At 39.5% G+C, this 18875-nt stretch overlaps 1 protein-coding gene across 1 annotated transcript; it reads right to left on the reverse strand.

The window, feature by feature from the left end:
- Window positions 1-532: 532 nt before the first annotated feature.
- Window positions 533-5870, reverse strand: odc1 (ornithine decarboxylase 1). The gene is made up of 11 exons (XM_062440247.1): window positions 5745-5870; window positions 4648-4795; window positions 4299-4430; window positions 3780-3953; window positions 3483-3655; window positions 3150-3366; window positions 2979-3062; window positions 2659-2821; window positions 2422-2537; window positions 2085-2299; window positions 533-1989 (listed from the first exon to the last, which is right to left on the reverse strand). Exons 3-11 carry the CDS (start codon window positions 4392-4394, stop codon window positions 1851-1853), a joined length of 1377 nt encoding a protein of 458 aa, XP_062296231.1. The 5' UTR covers window positions 4395-4430; window positions 4648-4795; window positions 5745-5870; the 3' UTR covers window positions 533-1850.
- Window positions 5871-18875: the final 13005 nt, after the last annotated feature.

Raw genomic sequence — 18875 nt, forward strand, 5'->3', positions numbered from 1 at the left:
CCTCAACTGTATATGCCATGTTGAGAATGTTGAGATGATTAAAACACTTCCTTTTTACAAACACTAGATGGAGCTCTTGAAACATCCTGCTTCCAGTTTACTTATAAATCCCCTCCAAACATGCTTTAAGACACATTACTGTTACAAGCAGAATAATAATGCGTGTCTGATTAATGGTTTTCCACAAAAAGTAACTAACTAAAATCACTTTGTTTCTTAAAATTATATCTCCTCCTTCACCTCTATAATGTGTAAATATTATATTAAGTTTAACTGCTGGACACAAAATGTCTCCTGTTTCACTTTAAAGTCCATTATCAGTGTATGTGCATTAGAGGCTTCAATTTTCCACATCACACTTGTGGAAGTCAAATATTTAATCAGGATTGGCTCCAGACTAGCTGTGATGTCACAAATCAGGCTTTTTGGCCCACTCCTTAAAAATTCTGCACAGTGAAGCTTAACATCCAACTATATATCTCAGTGGCTTTTATTTTTGTTCCATACGTACAAAACACACAACAACCATAATTCGGCTCTGCACCTAATGTTTTATTTATTAAAAAAATACAAAACTTCAAAAAAGTTTCCATAGGAAAGCATATGAATTTGCAATCCCGTCTCTTTCGTATCCATTTTGAATGTATGATTAAACACGTCTTCTTATTAATATCATGAACAGACTTCTTGCTTTCTACAGGTTAGAAAACATGATAATAACATAAAATAAGGAGGAGAAGAGGAGAGGTGCAGTCTGCTTTTTGAGTCCCCATGGAGAAGTGTTAACCTTGAAGATTTGTTTTGGATGTGGTGGCATCTGTAGTGTTCTAGTGACTACAACAAATAGGATAAAACACATGCTTTACATAGAGACCTAAAAATGTCTTGTGTTTGGATCCAACTAAGTTTCACATGCTTAAGCCATTTCAGTACAGGGTAATACTCTGTGATGTTTTGACATGCATAGTATGATGCATGTATATATTATTTAATGCGAGTTTCTGAGTGGGACTGCACATAATTAACTTTTGCATGGGAGCCATTAACTGAACACAAACACTGATATCCTATTGCTTCGAGAAAAGTCAAAAAATATTGAATATGGTGCTTATGGAAATGTTCAAATCTAGATGATTAACACTTGAGGGGTTCTGTACAGAAGTGGAGATCATGGAAAAAGATAAATATAAAAATAGCAGCCATTGTTGAGGAATTAAATCACTCCTCCGACCACATCTTTGCGAGTTACTAGCTAAGGCTGTGAAATCAGCTGTTAACAAGGCTTCGAGGGGGCAACAGTTCAATAAACGTAAACTAGAGAATTATTAGAATGATTATTTGTTATTTTATTGAGTTAATAGTGTATAAGTAACCCTTCACCTCTTGGACTTATTGCTACAAGTTTCAAGTGTTGTGAGTCCTGTGGTGATGGGATTCACCTTCAGTGAAGTTTATTTGGAAAGCAACTGTTTCTCTCCCTGTTGTCTTTTAGTTCCGCAAATAGGTTATTCATGAATACAGTTCTTACAGTCGTTCACCGTATATACAGGTCTGAACGACTTCAGTACCAATTTCATGTACAGAGCTGCCCTGTAACAGTACGCCTGGAACCCACAGAGACACTCAGAGTGTGATTCAGCCTCATGTCATCGAGGGTTGATCCCCAACTTCCATACAGAACACCGAAATGTGTGCGACAACGTGCTCCTCTCGTTCTCCTGTCAAGTAACTGGCCTTGAAATTTCACGTACATTTTGGAAGAAGGAAAAAAAAATTAAAAGAACCTTGTCCAATAATTAAATGGCAAGAGATGCTAGATCTGGGAAACACTGCTGTGATACAGAATGTGTTTAAACCACATGGGCCTGGCAGGGCTTGGTGGGCATCTCCAAGTTGCTCTCTCGGCCACAGCAGGCTGGCACTTCAAACAGGCAGGACTCCTCCGCAGGAGCTGGCAGGCCCTGGGAACAGATCTGCTGCACTTGTTGCCTGGAGAGGGAAAACGCATGTAGAGTTAAAGATTCAGTCAGGAACACAAAATGCATTTGAACCTGCCAGATAATGCTTCTGTGACATGTACTCACCAGGCGGGGCGGGACATGACGTAATGCATGTCTGGTCTCTGAAAGCCGTTGAAGGTGGAGGAGGCGGCGACGGTGTAGGCGCCCATGTTTTCGAAAACCAGCCAGTCACCCACCTGCATGTCCGGCAGGCTGCACTGCTCGACAATACGATCAAGGCCGTCGCATGTTGGGCCCCAGATACTGCAGGGGTACATGACCTCATCTGGCTTTGGCTTCTATTGGTAGAGAAAAGAAAAAAAAAGGTGAGGGACACAAGGTTAAACATGTTTATTACAACTTGTCTTGACCCATGAGACAAGAAACATGGTCGCCATTTTAATTCTTGACTTTTGCTTACCTTATGCAATACTGGCAGACAGTGAGCATGGTCATAAAGTATACAGTTGAAAGATCCGTACACTCCATCGTTGACGTAGTACATCAGGGTCTTATCATTGGTCCCTTCATCTTCCTCTGTGACAAAAGCATAAATCATCCATTTAACTACTGGAAATTGCTGATGACAAATGTTCAGAATAAACAGGGTTTCTTTTCTCAAAAATATTGCCAAGTTTCCTTAAATCGAGGCTTTTACCATCAGAGGCTGATTCATCGTCAATGATGACCTTCTTGGCAATGATGTTGACCACCAGAGTGTAAGCAGAGGCCACATAGAAGCGCCCTGGCTCAGCAATGATCCTCACACCACAGTCAGTGGGGAAATACTTGTCCAGGGCTGGATTGATAACAGCTGTGATCTAACATGAAAAAAAAAGTGTTGAAATGAAGACCGAATATTTAAAAAAAAAAAAGAAAAAACACACAAAGTTGTTAGCTGTACTACCATGTTAGATTCAGTTAGGCTGACAAGGCAATCGTGGGAATGATACTTAGCCTGAGAAATATTAAACACACCTCTTCAAATTTGAGTTCAGCATCGTCTGAGCCAGGGAAACCACCGCCGATGTCCAACAGGTTCATGTTGAAGCCCAGCTCATCCTAAAGGGAGTCATGTCTTAGTTTACTTTGCCGATTGAAAACCCACATCAATCACTGTTTCATGTGTATACATCTGTCACAACTCACCCCCATATCGAAGACACAGCGGGCATCAGTGATAGCCTGCATGTAGGTCTCTGGGTCAGTGCAGCCGCTGCCGACATGGAAGCTCACACCAATCACATCCAGCCCCAGTTCCTTGGCCCGCTCGAGGAGACCCCGACAAGCTTTGAGTGGCGCCCCAAACTTCACGCTGAGGCGACACACAGCCTTTGAGTCATCCGTGGCGATACGCAGCACCAACCTGAGAACAAAGCAAGCAATCAGTAAGTGGAAATGTCATAAATGGCTGATATGTAAACACTGCTAACGCCCTCATATCATGGATGATAATGACTAGCCTGCTGTAAAGAGCCTTACTTGGCGTTGTCATGATAGCGGGCCACTTTCATCAGTTCCACCTCGCTATCAAAAGTCATCATCTGGACGCCGTGGGCCGACGCATACTTAATCTGAGAAACCTGCTTGCAAGGGTTGGCATAGATGATTCTGCTTGGATCCACGCCCAGAGACTGAACCAGCTGAATCTCCGTCTGGAGGAAGAGGTGACACCAACAGTCAGTGAAAAGTAGTAAGTAATAATTTAAAATGCCATTTCAGCACTTCACCAACAGAGCTTTGTATCACATTATTCAGACAACTTTTAAAAACACGCACCTTGCTGGCACAGTCAAAACCAGTCCCCAGGGATGCCAGAGTCATAACCACAGCCCGGCTGTCGTTGCATTTGACAGCGTAGAAAGGAGAGACGCGGGGCAGGGCCCTCACCCAGCGCAGGTGCTTCTTTAACACGTCACCCAAGTCGCAGACGTAGAAGGCATCTCTGTCATCCTGTAATTGAGCGAGAGGGAATTGCATCCTGTCAAGACCTTTCTTACTTATCGTTTTAGTCATGGTTCTTAATTATGGCTTGTAGTCTTTAATTTTCAAAGGCTGTTGATAGTGGTTGTTTATTTATGTCCGTTTTAAGCCTGTGTGAGAGTGTTATAAGTGTTTTATCTATTAAAACACTCACCAGAGGCAAGGAATGCAAATTAGTTGTGACTTGAAGTCCAACACACATTACATCAGATGCATTTTATTTAAAAGTAACAATTCATATCTGTCATCCCTGTCAAATAAAAAAGTAAATCAAGGTAACACCTCTCCTAAACAATGACAACACGGAACACTTACCGTGTTGGATGACTCATTAATCGTCTGCTCGACAATATCCCGAGCAGAGAAACCCTCCTCCAGGAAAGAAAAATCAAACTCGGTGGGAGTGTTCATGGTCACAAAAGGTCCTTTTGATTGGTCACTTCGAAACTGGAAGATACAGTGGGTGGGTACACTGAGATTACGTTCAGCTTTTCAGAACAATGTGTCTTATGTGTTCTTGATTACGAAAGTTCATTTTACTACCCAACTCATGGGAAAGTATCAAAACAGTGTAAGTGTGAGTCATTCTCAAAGTGTTGCAATTTACTGAATGACCATTTTGTTACAGTGTTATCTGTATGAGATGGTGGAGTGAAATACTTACTTGGATACGAAAGAGATGGAATTTGGTTTGCTGTGTCTCAGGTGCAGAGAAGCCAAGGAGGCTCACCAGTGAAGTTAAATCCCTTCAGATAAGACTCAAGGCCAGGGCCTGCTGAGTAGCCAGAGTGCGTTCTCCTAGAGTGGTGATTCTGTTAACAAAGAGTGGTTGACAGTCATGAAGTAAAGCAGCATTTCGTGAAGGGGAATTCAAGAAATTTCTGGAAAAAACGTTTTAAATTTAAAACTCATTCAAACGCTCAGTGAACTCAACTTTAGTGAGTTTTAAGCTTACATTTTGAATAAAAATTGCCACACATTTTTTTATTTAGTGTCTGAAATATTTCACAATTGACAAAAATGTTATATATAATTCTACTACATCTATAATAAGTAACTTATGGCAGCTCAACAAAGCTGTAGCTCTCCAGTCTTTCACCGCGCTCCATTTTATAACCATGTCATGACAACTTGACACCATCTCCACACGAAAAAAAACCTCATTCAAAGATCCAACTGTCTAAGCCCCGCCCATGCAAGCTTTAATCCAATTACAAAGAAGATCCGCCTTTATACTTGAAAGAATGGCGTAAAGACGAACCAATCAGGGGCTAACGAATGACGCCAACGTCGATATGCCGGTTCCGCTTAGAGGTCTTCATGCCATGAGGCGATTTAGCATTTGAAGTTGCTACTAACGAGATTTAACGAAGTTATTCAAGTCAACACAGCCAGTTTAAAAAGCCTTCTAAATATCAAGTCAACACACTGACGCCCACGGCCACAAGTCAATCTCACAGGCTAACGTTATGTGGTTAGTTTGCTAGGTTCGCATATGAGATAATGGGTAGCTAACTTAACCAGAAAGGCCACGTCGTAATGTTAGGCAGCACTAAGAGCGTTTTATTAATTTATCGTTAGAAATGAATTAACGTTTCGACGAAATAGCAAAATTACCCTATTCAAATCTCATTTTCCTTTGTTCTTTTCAAACCGCCATAACCAAACCAAACCAAACCAAACCGCCGGCTAAATGTTAGTTGACAAACGTTTTTAAATGCGTCGCTCTTAGTAAGACGACTTCGAAAGCTTATAACTTACCTTAAAAAGCATTTACAAAGAGTGTGTCCATTAGACGAGAGTGCTGGGATAAAAAAAGCTGTTCCTTTTCACAATGAAGTCCGCTGCTGAAGGCACCGCCTCACTACAACGACTGCAACTGAGTGGAGACTGATAGCGGAACCCCAGAGTATTTATAGACAGCGCGTTACTATGGCAACGCAGCCAGCTGAAACCGGCCTCCCATCCACGTATGAACCGGTTTAGGCTTGTCACCTCATCCACATGGTGCTAAAGACAGACAGGGACTAGTACCGTTACTACGCATTATCTAAAGTAACAGTTATCAACCAGTTCCAACCAGTTTGACATCAAAATCTTAAATAACTGTAGTCTCGTCATTGCATTGTGATTAAGACGAGACAAAGCCCACAGTTAACTAGTGTTCAGCCCTCACAAAACTACTATAGTCAGAGTTTGTGCCTTTTCATGTAAAAACCTGACCTCTATTGTCTCTTTTGGCAGGTTTCCTTGCCTTACTGAACAAGTAAATGTAGATTTGAAGCTTTGAAATGTCTCTTTTATGTTAAATTGAAGTTTTTTTCTCCTGTTTAAGTGTTCAAAGGTGCTTGCCAGACTGCAGAAATTTAAAATTAGAAAAGTATTTTAGAATAAAATGATTAGTTAATTCAATTAACAGAAAATGTTTCGATATTTGATCATTGTTTTAGTCATCAAGCCTAATGCACATTTTCTGATTCTCTTTCTGAAGGTTCTCAAATATGTGGATTTGATAATTGTATTTTTTCATTTTCAATGATGAATGTTTGTAAATAAGTAAGTCATGTTAGTATTTTCTGATATTTTATTAACAGTTTACTCAACAATTAAAAAATAATTGATATTCATTGCAGCCCTAATAAAGATATGCCTAAATCAAACTGACTTCACATTGGTGATGATGACAATGATCACTAGGGCAGGCCAGCTGCAATGGAAGAAACTTGCACTGTATTTATTTGTGTTAATCCCAGAGGTGCAAGATCATGCTGGCAGACTACAGCAGTCTGCTGGCTTTGACTAACAGCAGGGTCTCTGTGACCTGGTTTGACAACAGTCTGTTCAGTCTTACTCAAAACTTTTTCACCCAGTTGATGAGATTAAAGGAGATCACAAGATGACTCAGAGATAGCAAGGTGCCAACACAGCTGTGTACACCAAAATAGCTCTTTACTACATGTAGTTTCATTTGAATTAATGCAGTTTTACTTATGCCCTTAACCACGTATGTAAAAGATGTTTGTCATACATGAAAAATATATCTGCTGCTGTAAACCACTGAAAATTGTGTGCAGGATTATATCTGTCTGTTATGGTGCTACTACTTCTACTCAGTAAAATACTTTTTCCTGAAGGCCCCAAATTTCCTGACCTCCAAACATTCCCCCTTACTGCACTTTCTAATCAGTCCAAAGGTTGCTTTCATAGACATTTGGTTTCCAAGCAGACATTACTAAATGGAGGAAAATGAAGAATTTGGTTAGTGTGGCCCAACCGTCCATGTGGAAATGTTGCACAGGCCACTAACAGGAAACTTTAGGGTTTCATGAGGACCACATATCTGTGGGCTTAGCTTAATATCTTTTCCAGGTCTCCAGGCCACAATCAAGATGGCATTCTACTCCTCGCACAACAGCATTTCTATTTAAAAAAAAAAAAAGAAAGTCTGCAGAGTTGCTTTTTTTTTTCTCCAAGTAGTTGAATTATCAAAAAGTAAAAAGCACAGCCCTTTCTGAACTGGTCAAAAAAGTTAAAATGAGGGTAAACGCCACATTGACATGATTACATAATTTGCAATCTTCATGCATTGCAGTTTTCCTTATAGTCCTGCCCTGAGTCTGAACTTGTTCTAGCAGGCCTCTCCTCCTATGCAGATCCATGCCTGTCAGGCAGGAAGTGGGCCCACACTTGGGGGCTAATTCATTTTCAACAGATGTTTATCAACTTGTCCAAAATCACAAGATCACAGAACGCTTAAAACATATTACATAGCAAACCCGGGATAGTTTGTTTCTATTTTTTTTCTTCATCTCCAGCTATTTCCTTTTGTTTCTGTTTTCTCTTCCACCGAATATCTACTCTCTCCTTCACCCTTCTCCTTCTCCTCCTCATGTAATGTCTAACTCTCACTCTGTGTAGACTTTCTGTTATCGTTACTGTGGACCATTGTGGCCTAACCCCCACATTTGCAAGGCCACACAAAAGACAAGGATGATGATTGTTATTGGCCACCCACAAGATACAGTGCAGTGTACAATCCTTGGTGACTGTGGGTCATGTGTAGTATCTGGCGTTGTGTTTCTCTTCACTTATTTGTTAGCTCCGACTTCATAGTTGCAGAATTGAATTACCACAGTCAGTTTTACTGTTTCATCAACATGTTGTTCCTGTATTGAACTATCCAGTTCAGCATGGATAACACACCTTGTGAAAATAAGCAGATGAAACCGACCGCAACTTTTCTTGAGATTTCTCAAAGGAATGAAAAAAGCTGATGAAGAAAATTGATGCTTAAATGTGTTAGCCTAGTCTAAAAATATTTAATTTTATACAAATAAATATGTATACAACTAGTGATGAAGTATTACATTAAAACCAGTTCAACAGAGTGTTTAATGCAGTTCATAGTGAATTACAAAATGATATAGGCCGATAAACAAATCATTGCCATTGTGTCTTGAAATCAAATTGTTTGTTTACTGTACACAGAAGGTCGTCCATCCTGACATTTTGGTAATTGCATTGGTTGTCGCAAACTTGCCCGCCCAATTGTAAAGGTAGGGTGGGAGGAGGGGTGTAAAGGCAACCCCATAGTGTGAAGCCAAGGGCTAGTGAGACTAGACAACAGACGAAGATGTGTGAAAGTTGTAAAAACTGCTGGAGAGTAATTATTAGGGCTGCCCTAGACCAAAGATTTTCCAACTCAGCTAGTTGTCATTAATTGAAACAATTAGTCGCCCAGTTGTCGCATGTTAGTATTGATTTTTTTGAGGCGTCAGAAAGTGGTTTGAGTTTCAGGGCTAATGAGCCCATTGAAATTTAAATTTTATAATCGCACCCAAAAAGCAAGCCACCTGTTAACGAAAAATGCTAACAGTGAAAGCAGTAAAGATACTGAGACTGTACATTTTGTTAATTTTTTTTTTTTTTAACACAGTATAACATCATACAACTTATAAATTGTAACACACTTGGCTGAAAAATGTGATCAGTGAAACGCAGAACTGCTTAAGCTCCACCTGGTGGCCATTCTGAGGTGGTATCAAATTAAGATTCTTCATCCTCTCATGTTAGAGATCAAACTGGACGCTACAGTGACTCACTGCCGCCACTTTAGGTACAAAGTGGTATTACGAGGCAGAACGGGCCGGGGCTAGTTTTAGATATAGCACGTTTAAAAGCTGGTAATTTTACTTCTGTTACATAGTTTAGCACAGTCAGCCCTGGGTAAAAGTATCCAGGGCCCAACCCATGGAACAACATCACCCTTTAGACAGTTAATAACTACATAGCTACATGGGTCGGGTGCTAAAAGTGTAATATGGAATAGTATCCCAATGTATTATGGGGTATACATTTCTAATCTTTGTTTTGCAAAACTAATATAGACAGTTTGCTTGTGTTAATCGTGTAGCTTACTGTATGTGTTTAGTTTGTATGCTATTTTAACTGTTGTTTGTTGTTCCTGCATTTTAAATATATGGATAAATAATCAGTTCTATCCCATAGAGACAAAATTGGAAGATGGTAAGGATCATTCTCAGGGCATGCTGTTTTTCCTCTCTTAGAGGATACAAAAAAGAATACAGCAATAGTTGGTGAAACAAATCCGTTTCTGGGTGAAAACATGAATGTCAAGGGCTGACGAAAATTATATGGAACGCTCTTATACTACATGATTTTACATGAAAAGCAAGTATAAAAACCACGACTTGGTATTGTGTATTCCCATTAGCACTTAGGGTTTAGCATGTTTTTAACATTCACTAAAGTATATATCTATCTATATCTATCTATATATGCCTATTATTCCATCGGTGTCTATCAGTTATCATGTGACAATTAATACAGCCTATATGCTCAATAACTGACTAACTGAAGTGTCACACACTCTGCATAAGCCTGTTGTCAACAGTGCCTGACTCATTTATTTAAACAACTACGTAGTTGCAGGGTCAGAGGTTGAGGATTGCAGGTGTTTAGTCTTCATAAAGCTCCATGAAGCTTGACCTCAATTTACATTAACATATGTGGCTTGCCCAGACAGCTACTTAGACCGGAAATCTTACTGTTTCTTTTCATGGCTTTTGGCCCACCCGAACAGATGGTACCTGTGGTGTTACTTTACTCTTTTGACTCTGGTCCATTTGTCATCTCAAATTAGACAGAGTGCCTTTGAGGGGGCGGGAGTGGTGACAGACTCCACCCGGACAGCTGGGTAGAGTCGAAACCATTGCGCCACAAAGCTACTGAATCAAGACCAGCCAGCCACAGAAAGGAAATGCATTGTTACCAACTGTACTGCAATCCCTGAATTTAGACACAAACCTGACGTCGGTTTTGTTGGCATAAAAGCAGCACCATTAAACAAGAATGAAACTACGTACTGTGATGAAGACATTCCAAAGAAAGAGTGGAAGTAAATGTCAAGATCTGTATTTTTATAAAATACACAAACAATGGTAGGCTTGTATATATGAGACTGTAGTGTCTGGCATATACCGCAAAACCTTTAAAATTTCGAAATTAAATTAAAGGTTTGGTCTTGTGTGTCTCTGTTGACCAAGCTCATCTGTCGTCAGGTAATTTAAGGCTGATGTCATACTAATCTTTCCTTGACATCTTGCCTACGTAATCTATGTTTAGATACATGTCTTCACTCACTGTACCCGTATAAAGAAATTGCATAACTAAATAAAATAAGTTTTAAAGGGAATGGTTTTAAATAAACCCTTTTTAACGCAAATTGCATGGTAATTTATAAAACGGTTTACCTCCACCAATAAAGCAAACACATCAGCTTTCCTACTGTTGTTTTCTGTTTTTTTTAAGCCTTTATACAAACTGAATTAAAGGATTAACGCTAGGTAAAACAAACAGATTTTCATACCGCAAGCCTGTTTTTCCCTCTACTGTTAGTATCACTGACGTCTGGTGAGCATCACAAAGAGGAGGGGAAGTGCTGAAGGGAGTTATAAGTGTTAGCTGCGTGTTCTTATCTTTATTGAACAGTGACCACTGAAGCCACAAGTGGTGTTTTTGAGATAACGATAAATGCTCAAACATAATGTAGAGTAGTGCAACTACAAAAGAGCCAGACAGTGAGTCAGTTACTCCAGCCACACGACAAGACCCACCTACAGTTTTCTAACATTAGCCTCTGAGTGTATTGGATTGAACAAATGTTTAATTTATTGCTTATGAATTCAATTCTTAAATTTATAAGATAAATAATGTGTTATTTCTTATTTCAGAGGTTATTGTATCTCTTTAAAGACGGTAAAAATCATGTATCTAACACGTTTGTTTTAGTCATGCTAGCGGCGTCTGCTCTAGAGATACACGTAAGGCCTTTCTTTCTGTCAGTCAACCACTCTGGTTCAGCCTTAAATATCTCAACATCTATTTTATAACTACTGTCATTGGATTTTGTGCAGAAATTCATGGATATAAAAGGACAAACCCTGCTGGCTTTGGTGATCCTCTAACTCTTTACCCTAGTGTCACCATTAGCTCGACATACTTGGATTTTAGTGAAATGTTAATACGTTTACAAGATGGATAGACACAACATTTTTTAACAGACATTCATTTTCTCCAGAGGATGAATACTACTAACTTTGAGTCTCAGTAGCTAATGGATGTGTTGCTGTTTAAAATGTATGGTAAACATGAATGATCTTTCCAGGATGAAGTCGTTGAAGGATCTTCAGACTTTATATCTAGCACCAAATTTTAGATTTGTCCAATAGTTTGGTTTATGGCCAAAATCTTGAATAGAATGAAGATTGTCAGTTACCCCTTTGCCTTTCCTACCATGACAAGTCAAAACGTCTGCTGTGAAAAAGGCCTATTGTCACTGTGAGCATGTTAGCAAGCTGACTTTATAATTTAGTTCAAAGTACCACTGTGCTTAAGTACAGCCTCACAGAGCTGCCAGCGTGGCTGTACACTCTCTACTCTCTTGTCAAACAAAGAATCATAGACCCATAGACAACGCTCCTCCACTGTGTAACATTGTATTTGGGACAAGACGGCAGTGAGGACACATTTTGTGGATAATAAAGAATAAGATAAAAACTTTTTCACTACCTCCCTTCTGTGGAGCACATGACTTTAAGATTCCTTGCTGTGGAAAAAAAAAATTTCTGACATGACTGTAACTCCACAGCATGGTTTAATAACACCCCGTGAAGTCAAATATGCAAGCTGCTTATCTTTAAAATGCCATTGTGATACCGTTGAGACATAATGCAGCTTGTATTACTTTGTGTCTCAAATCTGAAGGTCAGTTTGACTCCAAGTTTCCAACATTCTTACGGCGCAGAAGATTGTTGAAATGTTAACCCTAAAATTGTCCTAAAGAAAAAAAAGAAAGACAAAGTGTGCATGCATGGCTGCTAGACATATCAAATGCCTGTCAACTTATCTATCTAATCACTGTGGTGTGTGTCGGAGTGAACATCACACATCTGTTTTGTGTTGAAAAGTTGGTATCCCTCCGCTTCGTAATATTCGTGGAGCGCTGGTGCTGACACATCGGGGTCACGTCCTCAGCATCACTGTGAAAACTCTCTGTGACAGTGACCTGAATCCATTTGGCGCCTTTGTACATGCGCCTGTCTGTCAGATGGAGACAGGAGGAGAAAGTAGAATGCCAGTATAAATACAAATGTTTCAGAAATGTTACAGTCCGTATGTCAGTAACAGATAATAGAAAAGAGCTTTTGCAGTGAATTTGCTTGAAAAGGATTATTATTTAGAATTTCACATTATTAACACACCCCAAGTCTGATTGATTCATTGATTAATAGGTTTGAATAAAATGAATCATTTCTTAAATTAAGCCTAATTACAGTTTAAATTGTATCAAAATGACCTGACAATTAAATTAGCCTTTGGTCATAGAGCTGCCCTGCTTGCCTACAGCTCAGTCCCTGGAGTGATGAGAGGAGAGCTGTTTAATCTGGCCCTCTGCTGACTCATCATTTCTTCTTTTTTCAAGGTTGAGTTGCCCACAGTTAGTTCGCTCAGCAGTGGGGAGACTCAGGCAAAAAAAAAAAAAAAAAGTCATCGTATTTTCACTGGAACATCTTTTGTGCTTTCCTAGGTTGGCCTGAAGCTCGGTGAACATCCTGCATCAGCACATTTCACTCCTTTGATCCGTTTGGCGGTAAAAGACACAGACTGAAGAGGAGGCTTGCTGCTTTACACTCCGCGTCGTGGTTTCTACCATTAATACCATCATATTTGCACCATCACGTGAGTTTTAGCAAGATGGCACACATTTGTAATGAATGAAGAAAAGTGTCCTCGCCTAACCTCATCAAGGTTCAATTGCCCATTGGCCTCTGGTTAGATGCTGTTCTAAAGCTGAGCAGCTCTGACGCCTTTGTCTTAATGGAGGAAGATGGCAAAGTGGCTGTAGCCTGCAGACTCATAATATGACCTCATAGAAGGTAGCCTTTGAGTGGAGTTCATGGCCTAATATTCCTATTAAGTTTGGAGATGTGTCATGGTTTGGAGATGAGTCATGGTTTCCTAAATGACTCAAAATCTGCTTTCCATCGTCAGGGGAATCTATGATGGGAATACAGTATGGAGGCATTTTACACATAGCCCATATAAAGGTCAAATATAGAACTCACAAAGTGTGTAGCACAATGCCATGAGCATCATCAATGACATGCTACTTTATCTTCTGAACTCCATTCACTTTTGCTGGTATTTCGCCCTCTTTATTTTTCATAGTTAACAGTAAAGATAGACAAGAAATAGACATTGCGATTGCATGCTACGCATCTTAGACCGCAATTCCCAAGGGACGCCACCCTGAAAACCATTTTAGATAATTAAGACAGAATTGCTGTGGGATGGTGGAAAAAGTCACAAAAGCTACCACTTTACACTCCAGTGGGGTGTGGGAAGATGAAAGAGGTAGACATGATCCAAAGAGTCCAGAAATAGTGGTGACATAAAGTCAGGGAGGGACAAATGTAGTGATGACAGGGCAACAAAGGCCGGAATATATATTAGTGTGCAGAGGAATATGAAGATTTAAAGGTTGCCGATCAATTAAAATGAATCGTCCCTACTCCCTTGTTGTCAAACTTGACCGACATTGCTCACCAGACGGCGTGTGTATTTGTGTGTGTGTAAGACTGCTAGTCAAGGCCGACCATCTAACTAGTTAAGTGGATTAATCTTTGAAAGGAGCCGTCCTTGGTCTGACCCACAGCGGGTCAGTGACAGCTGGTTGCAGCTCTAGACTAGACAATTCAAATCACCTCACTTCAAGCTAGACAGTAGTGTCTTTACTTTAAGTAGCTGCTGCTGACGTACCTCATCTGGAACGTGACACCAGCTGCTGCTCGTTCTGTACAATGTTCGATATTTATAGTTTGAATTTAATATGGGAAAAAAACACTATTATTTCATATTAATGTTAGTTCGCAACATTGAAACTGAAATAGTACTAGTAATAGTATCAGCAGGGCTATACCTATCATTATTACTGACTGTAAAGGGTTGCCGGCTCTAACATGTCCCCACAAGTCTTACAGATTTCTTACAGCACATTTATAGGGAGTGGGAAAGAAGGTTTTAAGAAGTGGTAATAAAATAAAATAAATGTACTAGTGACTCTACATCACAGGCTACAGCTTCAATATTGATATGAGCTGCAAGCAGTTCAACCAAAGGGTATTTTTTCCCTGTCATATAGTTTTATCGTCACTCACAGAACATGTGTATGTTTAATTTCAAGCCACTTTGTACATAACAAACTACAGAACAAGTTAAAAGTTTGGACAAACCTACTCATTCAAGGGTTTTTCTATAGTTTTACAGGCCTGAAGACAAAATTAGAAAATGATAAGATATGGAATTATTTGGTAGGCTAAGCAAAAAAAAAGAAAGAGATATTACGCTATCATCAATACGGGCTACTTTAAGGAATCTGAACTCTGAAACATATTTTGCCTTTATAAAGTTTTGTTTGCTTACTTCATTATTCCAAATGTTATTCAATAGTTTTTCAGTAGTCTTCAGTATTGTTCTACAATGTAGAAAATAGTTAAATAAAGGAAAACCCTTGAATGAGTAGGTGTGTCCTGCAGTTTTCTATGCTGCTTGCCCTTTTCCAGAACTGCCTTTATAGACAGAGCATGTTTGGACCTGGCTGAGACACATTGCTGTTCATGCCTGATATCACAATGTGTTCAAAGAAAGCAGCTGTGATCACATTTTTCTGCCCACAGATTAGATGTTTTCTTCTGAAGGAACAGCGTTGCTTGTTGAACACATCTACATTTACGCTTGACCATAGATCTACAGGGTTGTTATATAGCCTTTTCTCAAGGTGATTACATTAACCTTACCAAACACATGATCAAATAAATAACAGCTACAGTCTGGGACATTTAAAAAAAAAAGAAAAGAAATAAAGAAAGATTTATTTTGGCCTTTATTTAGACCGTAGCTGGCAGAGAGGCTGACAGGAAACAGGGAGAGAGAGGGGAATGACCTGCAGCATACTGTAGGTGCCTTGCCGGATTCGGACCAGGGACGCTGCAATTATATGGCATGCGCGCTAACCACTTGACCACCAAGGCACTCCAGTCTGGGACATTTTAATAGTACATCCACAATTCATGTTACTCACAAAGTAAAGTCAAATTAGGATAAAGACGGTGAGAAAGGTCCTAATGGTTACTTGCCTCCGGAAATGCTTAAGACTTTAAAACCTTGTGTAAATTGTTTGTTAGGTTAACAGTATTTGGAAGGTTTCACACACTATGGAACACATTACAAAGTTGTTGGATGGAGTACCATCAGAATTGGTTCAGACAGCAGTGGTCACCAGAGGATGGAATGTTCCACCATCATGAGGTGGACACATTAACCTTACCAAACACATGATGAAATAAATAACAGCCACAGAATGGGACATTTTAATAGTACATCCACAATTGTACACAACACCTGCTATTATCAACATGTTAGCATGTAGCTGCAAGCTGCTGGGCGTAACATGCCTCACATAGACGCTAACATGGCTGTAAACTCTTGAAGCTGTATCCAAAATCCACACTACACAGTATTGTTATATAGCCTTTTCTCAAGGTGGACACATTAAACTTACCAAACACATGATGAAATAAATAACAGCCACAGAATGGGACATTTTAATAGTACATCCACAATTCATGTTACTCACAAGTAAAGTCAAATTAAGACAAACACAGTGAGAATGGTCCTAATGGTTATCTAATACTTGCCTCCAGAAATGCTTAAGACTTTAAACCCTTGTCTAAGTTGTTTGTTAGGTCAACAGTATCTCACGCTATGAACGCACTAAAAAGTTGTTGGATGGAGTACCATCAGATTTGGTTCAGACAGCAGTGGTCACCAGAGGATGGAATGTAAAAACTTTGATCTCTTGACCTTTCCACCATCCTGAGTTCAAAATTTCTGTTTGTCCAACACTTTGTTGATGATCAAATAGTGTACCAGCAAAACTATTTAAGTACATACCCATCAGTGTCCTTGTACCTTGTTTTTAGTGCCAATTAACAAATATTAGAATGCTAACACAAAGATTTTAAACATTACACCTGCTATTATCAACATGTTAGCATGTAGCTGCAAGCTGCTGTGCGTAACATGCCTCACATAGACGCTAACATGGCTGTAAACTCTTGAAGCTGTGTCCAAAATCCACACTACACAGTATTGTTATATAGCCTTTTCTCAAGGTGGACATATTAACCTTACCAAACACATGACAGCCACAGAATGGGACATTTTAATAGTACATCCACAATTCATGTTACTCACAAGTAAAGTCAAATTAAGACAAACACAGTGAGAATGGTCCTAATGGTTATCTAATACTTGCCTCCAGAAATGCTTAAGACTTTAAACCCTTGTCTAAGTTGTTTGTTCGGTCAACAGTATCTCACGCTATGAACGCACTAAAAAGTTGTTGGGTGGAGTACCATCAGATTTTTGTGGTGGATTTTTGCCATTGTGAATCTGTTTGATCTGTGTTCAACATCATACATACATTTGAATGGTGTGCACACGCAATTAGTCTGAATACTTGAGCCTGTCTTGAATTAGTCTGATCGCGCAAACGTGGATTGGCCTTTATGGAACCGCTTTAGCCTGATCTTATTTGTTAGGCTCATTCAAGTCAGGTGTTCAACAATAAGACCTGCTTTTCTTAGCAGGCTTTATGGAACAGACCCTGGTTTAGAGTCAGTCGTGTGTTCATGCTGGACATGTGTGTATGTTCAAAGTATATTCACAACAGTTAATGGACATTATTCTCCCACAATGCAATGGACAATGAAAATGGAGGAGCTACTTACAGCCCAGGCAACATTAAAAGTAAGAGTAAATGGTGGTGAAACAGATCTAGGAACAATGTAGTATTGATTGTTTGTAACTGCAAAAAAACTGTATAACTATGAAAGTTAGTGCATACTGTATATAATTGATTGATATGTCATAAGCATTGGAAGCCTTGTTGCTCCATTGGTGTTTATAATTCAAACTGAAACACACCATGATTTGCTATTATGCCCCATGTCCTACTGCCACGAAGCTCTGATTAGCATTGGTTGGATCATTATGCAATATCTCTACTTTTGAGAACACGCCTCAATGAATTCCACACGGGACCAAAATCTTCTAAAGAAATCACAACCCACAAGGCATATCATGTGTCTACACAACTGTTTGGCTTACATGGTACCACCTATCAAATAGCACTTCCTTCCTTTATCGTGCCAGCTTTGGTTGACCCACTTCCTGTGGCCTGATTGCCAGTTGTCATGGTGAAGCTAAAGCATTGTGAAAGAAAAAGAGGGGTAATTTGCCTGGAACCCAGATCAGAGAACTATACCACATAACACTTTGCTAGATGATGTTTATTTGTTCTGCAGTGGGACAGTGTCAATCGTGTCCCAACACAAAAGAGTGAACTAGGCTGGAGCTTTGTCATCAGGCCTCATGCAGTAATCTCTCTACTGATGGCAATCGCTTAATAAATACCTGGATAAAAAGCTTCCTGTCCATCGTAGAAAGGCTTTGCATTGATGAATTTCGGTCTTTAAGTATGTTAAACCCTTACCCTGAGCTGTTTAACAGTATACAAGGTGACAGAGTTAGATGAGAGGATGATATAATCATGCCACATATGTCTCCAGTAAGATACCAGTCCAGGCCAAGAAATAGTCAGGCACATGACCCCTAATAATTGTTTTTGCACAAATAAAACAGGTTGAGCTGTGATGTGTTAATTTATGAGCTTTCGAGGTGTTGGTATGAGGATTTTGTTGCCTTTGAACAGAGCTAAGCTAGTTATTTTTTAGGGCTGGGTATCGTTTAAAAGACTACAATACCAGTACCAATCTAGGTACCCTAAAAGTGATAGCAATACCAATTGGGTACTTCTTTCGTACCCATTACACATTTGCGTGTAGTGTTGCCACACTTTAGAGAGTTTAGGTGGCATCTTGGCTGCTCAACTCCAACTCAAATTCACCACGACTTCATCGCCACAGACGGGTTGTAGCTGCTGTGGCAGTGGGCCAATCACATGCCGCATTACATTGAAGAACGATTGCATTGATTGGCTGTGAGCAAGTCCATACAAATGATTTTCTAGCTCTGGGTGCAAAAAGGATCAATTGCATGTATCGTTTGACGGGAGACATTTCGATACTACTCGGTATTGATTTATTTAGTTGATAGCTTAAAAGGTATTGATTACGATATTTAGTTAGCTATTTCCCATTTCCAGTCTTTATGCTAAACTAACTGGCTCATATTAACTGCACAGATATAAAGGTGATATCAAACATCTCAAATAAATTTTAGCAAGAA

This window comes from Scomber scombrus, chromosome 19 (assembly GCF_963691925.1).
Source record: "Scomber scombrus chromosome 19, fScoSco1.1, whole genome shotgun sequence".
Taxonomy (NCBI): Eukaryota; Metazoa; Chordata; class Actinopteri; order Scombriformes; family Scombridae; genus Scomber; species Scomber scombrus.